General features: G+C 44.7%; 1 protein-coding gene across 2 annotated transcripts in view; it reads right to left on the bottom strand.

Moving 5' to 3' along the window:
- Window positions 1-5680: 5680 nt before the first annotated feature.
- SRPK1 (SRSF protein kinase 1) overlaps window positions 5681-12701 on the bottom strand; it is a 72133-nt gene continuing 65112 nt past the window's right edge. For both annotated transcript variants that reach the window (XM_089334020.1, XM_089334019.1), the window contains exons 15-16: window positions 9798-9890; window positions 5681-8081 (exon numbers count right to left, since the gene is read on the bottom strand). In XM_089334020.1, coding sequence (XP_089190146.1) covers window positions 7897-8081; window positions 9798-9890 — 278 coding nt within the window. In that variant the 3' untranslated portion in view covers window positions 5681-7896. The remainder of the gene's footprint in view (window positions 8082-9797; window positions 9891-12701) is intronic.

The raw sequence follows: 12701 nt of genomic DNA, 5'->3' as shown, positions 1-12701 counted from the left end.
GAAACTACTGGAGTTCAGGTGCCTCTACCTGAACTCAGGTGCCCGCACCTGCTCTTGCTGGGACCCGTGAGTTTGAGCAAAGCTGCAGATGTCTTGATCAGTGACCAGAACTGGAGAAGGCCTTGCCAATCTGTGAGCCCTGCGACCCGGATTTCATAGCTTGCGTTGTCTTCAGGGAAAACAAGAATTCAGCCTAGTAGTAACCATGACTACTGTTCAGACACCTACTAATTAACCACTCCTTCCAAGAGGCTTCCCTTTTTATTCTTAAAGGAGACATCCAACCTCCTTCATCTTTGAAAGTTTAAAGAGTAAAATGAGGCCTCTTACCAAGTTGCTTGTTTCTGGCTAGCCCTGCCTTTGGCTAGGGGCAGAGAGATGATTTCGGCGTCCTTGCTTTCTCCACAATGACTAGCCCTGAGCAAGGAAGCTTGAGGGAGGAAGGACCAGACATGGATAGCCGTGAACTTGCGTATCTTAAATGCTTTCATTGACTTACGACCCGTTATTACTGCTACACAAGCTTCTCTAGACCTTAGTGACTTAAAACCCCATGTTATTTCTCTGTGTCTGAGGGCTAGGAGTCCTGGCCAAGTTCAACTAAGTGTCTCTGCCTCACGGTTTCTCACAGGCAGCAATTATGTTGGATCCAGTTCCAAGCTCTGTGGTTGTTTCTTGTAGGTCCTTGGAGCATAGCGTTGCAGGGTTCTTGCTATCGGCCTCTCCACAGGGCAACTCAGGCGGCACCAATGCTTTGCTCGACAGGAGCTCCCAAAGAGAGCGAGACAGCAAGAGACGGTGCACAAAGCCACAGCCCTTTGTAATGCAGCCCCAGAAGTGACATCACCATCACTTTCACCCTAGGGTTAGAACACACAGTCCACACGCAAGACCCTTGATCACAAAAATGCCTGCACACCAGGAGGCAGCACTCACCGGGCCCTTCTAAAAGTTGCTTCTCATGGTTATTCAGCTAATATTCTGCTGCAACAGGCATTTATTGGAAGGCTTCATGGGGACGAAGACTGGATTCTGGTCACCTTACATGCTGATGGACACATTGGGTTCATAAGAGGTTGATGAAGACGACAGAAGAGCTCCAACCCTGAAAATTTCTCTCACCTGACCTCTAAGCGATTTCTAACACCGCCCGCTCTCCTCTACACCTAGTAGACCCGAACAATGTCTTAGCGGAACAATATGAATACAGTTCAAACTGTGGGCAGCTCAAGCACTTTTGTGAACAATCCAGGTATGCTATTTGGAGGGCAAGGTTGTTTAAATGGATAAAAACTAGAACTGAACCAAGGACAGAAAGAAGACATTAAGCTAAAATTGGCTTGAAATCAAATAGATATCAGTTAGAAACCCTCCTCCCTTGACATGCATGGTATAGTCCCTAACCAGAGTAAGATAAAGGTAAACTTAAGGCTGTGGCTAAAATGTCTTCTTTTCTCATTTTGAAAGGGGGAGAAATCTACCATCTGCTGGGAGATGTCTCCAACAGCTGGGCCAAGTCAAAACTCAATCCAGGTGTCCCATATAGGTATCAGGGACCTAAGTACTTGAGCCATTACCTGCTGCCTCTCAGAGTGAGCACTGGCAAGAGACTGAAATTGGAAGTGGAGCTGGGACTCATACCCCAGGCACTCCATATGGGATGCAGGAGTCCCATGTGCTGGCTTAACTGCTAGACCAAAAGCCCATATCCCACCTTGGTTAAGATTTCTAAACACAGGGTTGGGGCTGTGGTGCAGCAGACTAAACCATGGCTTGCTGCGTTGGCATCCTATATGGGTGGCAATTGAAGTTCTGGCTGTTCCACTTCTGATCCAGCTCTCTGCTAGTGTGCCTGGGAAAGCAACAAAGATATCCCTAGTGCTTGGGCCCCTGCACCCATGTGGGAGACCTGGAAGAAGCTCCTGGCTCCAGCCTGGCCCAGCCCCAGTCGTTGTGGCCATTTGGAGTGAACCAGTGGATGGAAGATCTATGTGTCTCCCCTTCTCTCTGCCTTTCAAATAAATAAATCTTTAAAAAAAAATCCATAAACACATAACACACATTTTTCTGGCTTTTTAACTGGACTATTTTTCTGGTCTCACGAGAACCTGGTTTATGGGCTGGCACTATTGCAGTGGGTAAAGCCACCACCTGTGACACCAGAATCCCATATGGATGCTGGTTCATGTCTTGGCTGCTCTCCTTCTGCTCCAGCTCCCTAATGGCCCTGGGAAAAGCAGCAGATGGCTCAAGTGCTTGGGCCTCTGCTACCCGCACGGGAGACCAGAAGCAGCTCCTGGCTTCAGTGGCCTGGCTCAGCAGTGGTCGTTGTGGCCACGTGGGGAGGGAATTAGCAGATGAATAATCTGTCTCTCCCTCTCCCTGTAGCTCTTTCATACACACATACATATGTGATTTAGTGCCCCCATAAGGGCAAAATACATGTAGTTTTTAAACTTTTTTTTTTTGACAGGCAGAGTTAGAGACAGATAGAAAGGTCTTCCTTCCGTTGGTTCACCCCCCCAAATGGCTGCTACGGCCGACATGCTGTGCTGATCTGAAGCCAGGAGCCAGGTGCTTCCTCCTGGTCTCCCATGCGGGTGCAGGGCCCAAGCACTTGGGCCATCCTCCACTGCCTTCCCGGGCCACAGCAGAGAGCTGGACTGGAAGCAGAGCAACCGGGACAGAATCCAGCGCCCCAACCAGGACTAGAACCTGGATGCTGGCCCAGCAGGTGGAGGATTAGCCTAGTGAGCTGCGGCGCCGGCCTTGTGATACAAAAGCAAATGTCCCTGTTAATGCAGTTCAAGGTTTGTCCTGACTAAAAAATTTTGAAGGGCTTTGGGGCCAGCGCCGTGTTCTAGTCCCAGTTGCTCCTCTTCTAATCCAGCTCTCTTCTGTGGCCCAGGAGGGCAGTGGAGAGTGGCCCAAGTGCTTGGGCCCTGCACTGGCACGGGAGACCAGGAGGAAGCACCTGGCTCCTGGCTTCGGATAGGCACAGCACCGGCTGTAGCAGCCATTTGGGGAGTGAACCAATGGAAGATCTTTCTCTCTGTCTTATAACTCTGTCATAAACAATTTTTTTTTTGAAGGGCTTTAAATTACCAGGGCTCTGCCAGCTCGCAAGGCGTTTGCTAAGGCTTCTCTGGTGTCATTAAGGCCTTATTTTTCAATGTAAATCTAGATCCTATTATCAGTAAAGTCACCCATCTGGCATTTTCCTCCTAAGGTTGAACTGGAAAATCCTAGAGGATCCAAAAGTAGAAGAGCAGACAACACTGATGTCCATTTATAACTTGTGACTCCTTCCGGGAAGCTGCGAACAACTTGCTGGGTCTTTCGAGGTAGCTGCAAGGTCTTCTACAACAGCACTCAGGCCTCCCAAGACCCTGGGAAGTCTGCGTCTACAGCTTTCACATCAATCTGAGAGACTGCATAGGCTGGTGTGGGAAACAAATCGGTTTAATGAATCCCAATGGGTTACATTCTGGTCAACAGTATGAACACACTACATGTCTGAAGTATTGCATACTTAAAACAAATCACATAGAACAGGGGTAGAGAGGGAAGAACTTGGTAACATTAAAAAAACTGTCACAAGGGACTAGTGCTGTGGTGCAGCAGGTTGAAGCCCTGGCCTGAAGCACCAGCATCCCATGTGGGTACTGGTTCTAGTCCCGGCTGTTCCTCTTCTGATCCAGCTCTCTGCTGTGGCCTGGGATAGCAGTGGAAGATGGCCCAAGTGCTTGGGCCCCTGCACCCACATGGAAGACCCAGAGGAAGCTCCTGGCTTCGGACTGGCGCAGCTCTGGCCGTTGCGGCCATCTGGGGGAGTGAACCAGCGGATGGAGGACCTCTCTGTCTCTACCTCTGTCACTCTTTCAAATAAATAAAATAAATTTTTTAACTGTCAAATAAAAGTGAAATGTCAATAAAAAACCTGACAGGGACAGATGTTGAGAAGTAGCTGCTTGGGACTCTTGCATCTCATATCAGAGTGCCTGGTGAGGGTCCTGGCCACCCCACTCACCATCCAGCCTCTTGCTCACAGGTACCCTGGGAGATGCCAGGTGATGGCCCAAGTACTTGGGTCCTTGCTACTCCTGTGGGAGACCTGGATGGAGCTCCTGGCTTTGGCCTGGCCCAGCCCTGGCTGTGGCAGGCATTTGGGAAATGAACCAGCAGCCAGATCTTTGTCTTTCAAGTAGAGATAACAAAAAAATTTTAAAAAACTGGACAAGTACATGAAGCAAAATTGATCACTTTTAATGTTAAGTCCTGAGCAAATCATCAAAATAGGGGAGCATTCCAAAAGAAAGCTGGGTAATTTAGACAAATAAAAAGTACAAATGGCCAGTAAAACCCTGAGACAAATATTTTACCTCACTAGGGATCCAGTAGGCAAATTAAAACAAGATTCTCCTTTTTGGGAGACAAACTATCTTTCATTTTATATTTTATTTTTTTGACAGGCAGAGTGGACAGTGAGAGACAGACAGAAAGGTCTTCCTTTGCCATTGGTTCACCCTCCAATGGCTGCTGCGGCCGGCGCATCGAACTGATCCAAAGGCAGGAGCCAGGTGCTTCTCCTGGTCTCCCCTGGGGTGCAGGGCCCAAGTACTTGGGCCATCCTGCACTGCACTCCCGGGCCACAGCAGAGAGCTGGCCTGGAAGAGGGGCAACCGGGACAGAATCCGGCGCCCCCAACTGGGACTAGAACCCAGTGTGCCGGCGCTGCAGGCGGAGGATTAGCCTATTGAGTTGTAGCCCCGGCCAGGAGGCAAACTATCAAAAATAAAATGAGAGTACAACTGGTCCATTAAAACTGTTGGTGCATAGGAATATAGTCTGTTAGACATGTTAAGTTAGGCAGTATTTACTAAAAGCCTTAAAAATGTGCTGCCTCTTTGGTCCAGATATGTCATTTCTAAGAATTTATCCTCAGGATGAATCAGACTAGTGTAGGAAAGTGTTCATCATGTCAGGCCTCAGGAAGGGTTTACAGTTCCGTCTCCTGCATTCTGTACATGCTGCATGTTAATTCGAAAGGAACAAAATCCTGCAATGTTATGCGAACATGCTAGAGGAAATAACAACTTCCCAAGGTATACTTTGCTAATTCCACCCCACCCATAATTTATATTTTTATTATTTTTTTTAAAGATTTATTTGAAAGGCAGAGTTATGGAGAGAGGAAACACACACACACACACACACACATACTTACAGAGAAAGGTATTCCATCCACTGGTTCACTCCCCACACTCCCCAAATGGCCGCAACAGCTTGAGCTGAGCCAGGCTTAAGCCAGGAGCCAGAACTTCATATGGGTCTGTCGTGTGGGTGCCAGGGCCCAAGGATCTGGGCCATTCTCTGCTGCTTTCCCAAGCACATCAGCAGGAAGCTGGATCCGAAGTCGAGCAGCTTGGACTCGAATTGACACCCACATGGGATGCTGGCACTGCAGACGGCATTTTGACCTGATGTGCCACAGCGTCAGCTCCAGCCCTATCCATAATTTAAAGATAGAAGTAAAAACTCTAAACCCCACAAACTGTGAGTGTTTAAATTGCAGTCTCACTGCATATTCAAGTTCAAAAAGCATTCTCAACCATTCCTTTCCTCCATTTGGGTCAGACTAACCTGAGCAACAGATGAACAGAAATGTTCTAGAAACATGTAGGTTATTAAATGATTTGTTTATTGTACTGCATTTATAAAGAAAACAGACAATGCACTCAGTAGAAAGAATAAAAATGTATTCAGGGTTTTATTTTTAACAGCAAATAGAAATCCTTTAGTAAGATCTTGGCAACTTGACAGCATGTGGTTAAGCTCAGTACAGGTACACGGGGTACTCAGGAGATCAAGTTCTACAGCTGCCTCTTTCTGAATCTTCTAATTCACTTGGCTGCTTAAATGACAGGAGAAAAAAGCCCTTATTTCCAAAATGAAGCTATAGGTTTTCTCTCCTATTAGAGTTTCCTGTCAATTGTTAAAATGAGGCCTTCAGTCTGTTTATGTGTTATTATCTCACCTTTATAGCCTCACCAGAATTCCTGTTGTCCACAACTGTGACTTTACAATGTAGAAAAGAATTCAGTGCTAGTCTGCTATTGCTCTAGATGTAAATATAGCTGAACACCCAAAGTGGATTGGGATTGCTGAAGGATTTCCCTGCCGTTGTTTGATGTAATCTACTCTCTTTATTCTTGATTGGTGCATACAGTCTGACTTAAATTCTTTCTACAGGAACATATCTGATTTCAGGAGTATCCAGTCAAGGATCCAACACATGGCTGACCAGTTACTTGCAGTAATGTTTTTGAGTTAAGTGGATGGCACAATGCCACCACTTTTTCCTGGTAGATAATGTCAGAAACGATCCCAGGCTCTCACACGGAAAGATGGCTATCCAATTTTCTCCCTGGTAGCTTGCTGGCAGAGCTTCAAGTTGCACCCCCTTGGCTTTCCGGAAATTAGTCCAATAGCCGCTTCCAGAGGATGCTGTAATCCAAGGCCCATTTGGTCCGTGCTGAGTAAGCGGCTGTGACCCCAGTTTTGCCCCCTCTTTTGCTTCTCATATTACTTGAGGAATATGTAACGTCTAGGGCAAGTCTAGGAGAAGCCAACCCTAAAATCAAATTCTAAAAGCCTCTTCTCATTAAAAAAAAAAAAAAAAAAAAAAAAAAAAAAAAGGCCTGAAGTACATCTTAATTATCTCAAAATTGTGGTTACAAACTTACATTATACAAAGAAATAGCAGCAGAGAATGGCTAACCTTAAAAACTAAGAGGAAGAAAAGCCAACAAAAGTGCCATCCTACCCCTCCCCCATGGTTCTTTTAAACTGGTTTTCATTAAAGACCTCATGCCGCTGAGAAAAGGAGAAAGGCAGAGCCACAGAGAGAAACTGCTTCAAGGCCAGAATCTCAGGCAAGGCAAAGAAAGAAAAAGCTGTTTGGGAACAAACCAAATAAAACAAAAACCAAAAACAAGCACAGGACTGTGTGGGAAAGATCTGAGACCAGATCTCCTTTCCAGAGTCATCCTGATTCTTTAGTTGTAGGGCATTAAACTCAAGGGCACTGAGTAAAGTTAGCCAGAGATGATTAAAAAAAAAAAAAAAAGAAAAGAAACAAAGTAGCCAATCAAAACCAACTCTGCTCTTAGGGTAGCAGACGACACATAGGAGAGGACTGTTTGCAGAACACCTGAGGGCCTAAGAAATTACTAGTCAATGGTTCCGTTTCATTTATATTAAAAATCAGACTGAAGATTCAAAGATCTTAGTTATTAAAGGATGAAAGGAATCTGACAGTGCTTTGAACAGTGATACAATGGTACCTAAATTCAATGTTTACATAGCTCATTCAAAAGGAAGTGGAGTTGGAACTTGGAAGTTGCAGGAAAAAATGTGAACGTGGGGAACAACAGAACAATCCAGGAAGACCATGCAGCCTGGATCCAGCAAGTTTAATGTCTCTGCTATACAGAGCGCACACCCTTCCCCTCCTTGTCGCTATGCTGGCAATAGGATGTGTGCTAGGAAATGTGACTCTAGAGTCAGAGAATAAAGGGTGGGCTCACACATCTTCATGGCCCTTTGAAAAAATGCTTATTCCTAGAGGAGGTGAGGGTACAGGGCGAGAGGTTGTTTCACATTTCAGTCCGTTAGTCTTTGGCAGAGCCCAACCAAGGCCAAATTCACCTAGGATGCCCAACGGGTATGGGGACCTCCACAGGGTCAACTAAGCAAACCCAAATGAACATGTGGATTAAAAAAAAAAAAATCTAGAATCCCCTGAAGAGCTTCACCCTGAGAAGGGAAGCGAGAGATGCCTGGAGGGAGGGGCGGGGGCAGTGCGGTGATGGCTGCTGCAGTGCTGGCCAGGGCTTAGGAGTTGAGCCACGGATGCCGCAGACACTCCGCGGCGGTGGCTCTCTTCTCGGGGATCAGCTCCAGCATGGGCAGTAAGAAATCCGTGAAGCCAGCTGCCTCCTCCTGAGACCACTCATACTTCTCCACCAGAACCTCAAAAAGGCCCCAGGGCTTCAGCTTCGTGATGTGTTTCAGGTCACCTGTGGTGAAGACAGTACAAAAGAAACTGACCAACACTGACAAGTGCCAAGATTCTCTATGGAAACCCAGGAACTAACTTGGGTAGTGTACAAAGAATCAAATTAATCTTCTACTCACAAAGTATTTGTCTAAAGCATTCTGTAAGATCCTAACAGTTTAAGATAATTTATTTTCTCCCCCATTCCAGCATTATTTTTGGTTTCAAACTGGGTATGCATGACTAGGAAGTAGGTTTTCCCTAAAATAAAGATTAAATGTTACATACTCAACATGGTCTCACATGGTCCCCCAAAGGCAGTCTATCCACATACATCAAGAACAATTTGTACCTTTTGCTCAACAATCCAGCAAAAAGTTCACATCAGGTAAAAAATGTACAAAAGCAGCAAAAGAACAAATTCAGTATAGACTGAAGGTAGAGTAGCACATACTCTGGAACCGCTGTTTCTTTGAAGTGGTAATTTAAGATAGTCAATTATTAATGGCTCACTAAGGAAAATGTTGAATTTTTTCACATATGGCACATATTTGAAATCTCTGTGTGCAATGAGTGCCTATGTAATCACCTACTTGGTACACGTGCATATCTTAACTGACTTTGAGCAACATGGAAGAGCTCTTATGAGACAACTTCACCATCTTCTTGCCTGATAAGAGGCTTAAGAAGGCGCTGTGGCATAGTGGGTAAAGCTGCTGCCTGCAGTGCCAACATCCCATATGGGCACCGGTTCAAGTCCCAGCTGCTCCACTTCTGATCCAGCTCTCTGCTATGGCCTGGGAAAGCAGTGGAAGATGCCCCAAGTCCTTGGGCCCCTGTACCCGCATGGGAAAACCCAGAGAAAGCTCCTTGCTCCTGGCTTTGGATGGGCACAGCACCAGCTGTTGTGGCCAAATGGGGAGTGAACCAGCAGATGGAAGCTCGCTCTCTCTGTGTAACTCTTTCAAATAAACAAATAAATCTTTTTTTTTTTTTTTTTAAAGGAGGAGTAACATTTCTGGGGATGTCTCCTGTCACAAGGAGTAAAATCAATTTTTCACAGCACTTGTGTAGAAGTTGGGAGGAAAAGGGGAATCACTGTACAATTCGGGGAAAAAAGTTTTCTAGATCCTTCTAAGTCAGTTTTTCACATTTCAGTTGTATTGAAATGTGTAAGAAATACACTATCAAGTCAAAAATTTGAAATTAATTTTATTTTTGTTCCAGTCTTTAATAGTAACATAAACTCATAAAACTGAAGAATGTAAAGTTAGTCTGATGTTTAAGTGATTGTTTTGGGTGTCACTGGGATATAAGATGAATGAGACATAGTTGTTGCCTGGAAGAAGCTGAAACTAAACTACTTGTCCTGTGGTAGGGGTGGTTTAATACCGACAAAAATTTGCATTTTTCTTAAGTGCTGAAGTAGGAACAATCAGAACAATCAACCATGTCCCAGGCACTTACAGCCATGAACTAACTACCATCCTCATTTAGAAATTCACAGACTGACGCACAGTGAGCTTGTGTGGAAGGTCACATGGCTATGGAGCAGCAGGGATTGGACACTCTGCCTTCCAGTCTCTGCTCTTGGCCAGCGCTATTTCACCCTTCTGCTAAGTCACAGCTCAGCACTCAAGGCCCACCTTTCTCTAAGAACATGCACCCAGCTGTACTTACCTCTTCATATTTAAACCCTTTGCCGCCTTAAGTCTGGGAAAAAACAAATGCATTTTACCTTTTTTGGTGAAAAATTCCTTGGAATATTTTCCTGCCACAATGAGCTTGCGTGGTACCTTCCCCAGAAGTTCTATGATCAACGCAATGTGATCTGTATGTTTCAAACATTACAAGAGGGAGAAAAAAAGACATACATAACAGGTGTAACAAACAGCAGAAAGCACAGTGTGCACACCTCTCTGGAAAGCATTTCAGGCTTGCTTTCTGTCCTGTTCGGGAAGAGGACCAACCCATCTAATGGAGAATCCGGGAAACCATCAGTGTAACCTGAGTGACAGCTCTCAGCTATCTTGGTGTGGATGCTCTGCTTCCTGAATTGCGTCCCTGTGGCCTACATGAACAGTCATGGTCACTCACAAAACCGCTTCTGCAACTGGAGTCCTTGTGACTCGTTACCTGAGGGCAAAGCTTCTTGGAACTCTGCCTATCAGTTCTATAATGTGTGCAATGTAGTCGAAAATAGAAGGGCAAGATAGCAGTAAGATCAAGGACAAGCTGTAATACAGGTTTTTCTATGAACAGGCTTTTCAAGGACTAGCCGTTCAAATGCAGCTACAAATAAAACCAAGGATACAAGGGGGAAGACTGGGAAGGCTGAGAGTTATTTCAGCTGGCTGACCACCTGACAGTAGTTGGCAAGTCCTGTTTTGGATTTTGGAGGCTTATTTTTGTCTAACTGTCTGGGTTCAGGTGGGTTCTTCAGGTAAGGTAAAAAACCATACAAATACACTTTAATCACTCTACAACTGTATTTATTTGTCTACTCTAATGCTCTGGGTTTCAAGAGTAAAAGTATCACCTTCTATACAGAACATTCACAGGAAAACCCTCACATCTGGTAAATTCTATGAGTTTTTATGATCACCCTGTACAACAGGTCAAAGATCAGTACCTCATTACAAAGACAAGAAAACAGAACCTCAGAGAAAATCAATGGCCTACTTGAAGCTTCGGGGCCAAGAGAGCTAGAATGCAACTGAAAACCCTCATGTCTTGCTAGAGCTTTACATTTTCTTCCTAAAACTCATACTTTTTAATTAGAAAGTAGCACAAACATTTTAAAATACAGCTACAGGACCAGGCTACTTAAATGTCCAGGTCAAATAGTGACTCATAATAGTCACGGCATGCTCCAAGGGTGGTGTGCAGTCTGCTGGCTGCAGGTGGACCTGAGACCAGCCACAACTCATTGCCTTTTAATGCTTTAGGTAACAAAACTAAGAATATGAAGAGGTGTTCAAAAAATGTTGGCTCACAGCCAGAAGTTTTTATAAATGACTCTAAACTCACAGAATCACTGAAGATTCAAAGGAGGCACTTAACATTTTCCATTTCTGCATCTGCCAGGGGAGATAACATGTCTGGGATTCTGTGAAAGTCTCATATAGTATCTCTTTCACATGGACAGATCCAGCACGGTCGTTTTAAAAGGACTTTGCATTCATGAATTCACTGCAATCTTTGTGCAGTTTTGTCAGAATACATGGTTTGGTAACAAGCACCTCGCTGCCAAGAAATTCCTGCCATTTTTAGGCAGGACTTGCAAATAAATATCTATCTATACAATACCATTAACAATAATCAAAGTGAGAATATCAAAGACAAAAATGAGACTACAGTTTCTCTTACTGTAAACTTTCCAGAGAAGTACTGATTTGCTTAATGTTTTCCTAGGGCCAGTGTTATGATATAGCAGGTACAACGCCACCCCATGCAGCACTGGCATCCCATGTGGGCACCAGTTCGAGTCCTGGTTGCTCCACTTCTGATCCAGCTTGCTGCTGTGGTGCTTGGGAAAGCAGCAGAGGATGGCCCAAGTGCTCCAGAAGAAGCTCCGGGCTGCTGCTTCAGCCTGGAACAGCCCTGGCTGTTGCAGCCATCTGGGGAGTGAATCAGTGGATGGAAGATCTTTCCCTGTCTCTTCCTCTAACTCTGCCTTTCAAATAAATAAAATCTTTTAAAAATCTTTGTTTCCTATAATAAAGGGTTATTTTCCCCCTTGAAATTGTTATTTATATATAATTGCAGCAATTTATCTCTGGCTTTTCAATTAAATATTGATTGATATACTTGGATGGGAAAAACGATCAAGTATTACCCCAGAGTTAGGACTGTGGGATGGCAACAGCAGAGTCATGGTACCTAGGCCCCCGTCCCACCATGACTTGTAACCATCATGAATGCACTGCCAGGGGATAAAGGTTTGCCTCTTCCCACTCTCACAGGCCACACTGCAGTGAAATGGTACAGAGGGGCTGGGGCTGATCTACGGATGATTAGTATTGGCTAGCACAGGAGGAATAAATTAGGATCTAAATATCTGGGGAAGATGATTCCCCTGTTCCCTTACTTTTCATATATATTTCAATTTTCAGGTTTGTCAGTTATGGTCCTTAGTATGACTCTGTGCTACATACTAATATTTGTAGAGAAAAACTGATTATTTCCCTGAGCAGATTATGGTAGGGTACTTCTAAAACACTGTAAACCTGCAACACGAACTTAGAACCCAGAAAAAAAAAAAGCAAGCGGAGGACAGGGAAAATCATGAGTATATATGGGTAGTAATTATAGTATCTTGCAACAATGAGTACACACACAGACACACACACACAAATATGTAACAGGTCTAAACTTCCCAAATCTACCAAAATAGGCACTTGGCTATGGAAAGTAGTTAGTACACCATTTTCTCAACAGCACTTGTTAGTAATCTTAGCAGGCCCAACATCGCCTGTTACTATCCCAGGGGATCACGCTTTGAGAAACAGCAAACATTCTTTGCTTTGCAGAAAACAAAAACCCAATTTCCCAAAGCCTGGAAGCAAACACAGAGAGCAGAGAATTCTGCACACTGGGAGGAGTCACCAGTGCTCGCTCTCAGCATCCTCACTCATCCTGC

This window comes from Oryctolagus cuniculus, chromosome 5 (genome assembly GCF_051225735.1).
Source record: "Oryctolagus cuniculus isolate XC-2025 breed Fujian yellow rabbit chromosome 5, ASM5122573v1, whole genome shotgun sequence".
Taxonomy (NCBI): Eukaryota; Metazoa; Chordata; class Mammalia; order Lagomorpha; family Leporidae; genus Oryctolagus; species Oryctolagus cuniculus.
Note: the sequence above shows the minus strand (reverse complement) of the source record. Positions and strands in the feature narration are given on the sequence as shown.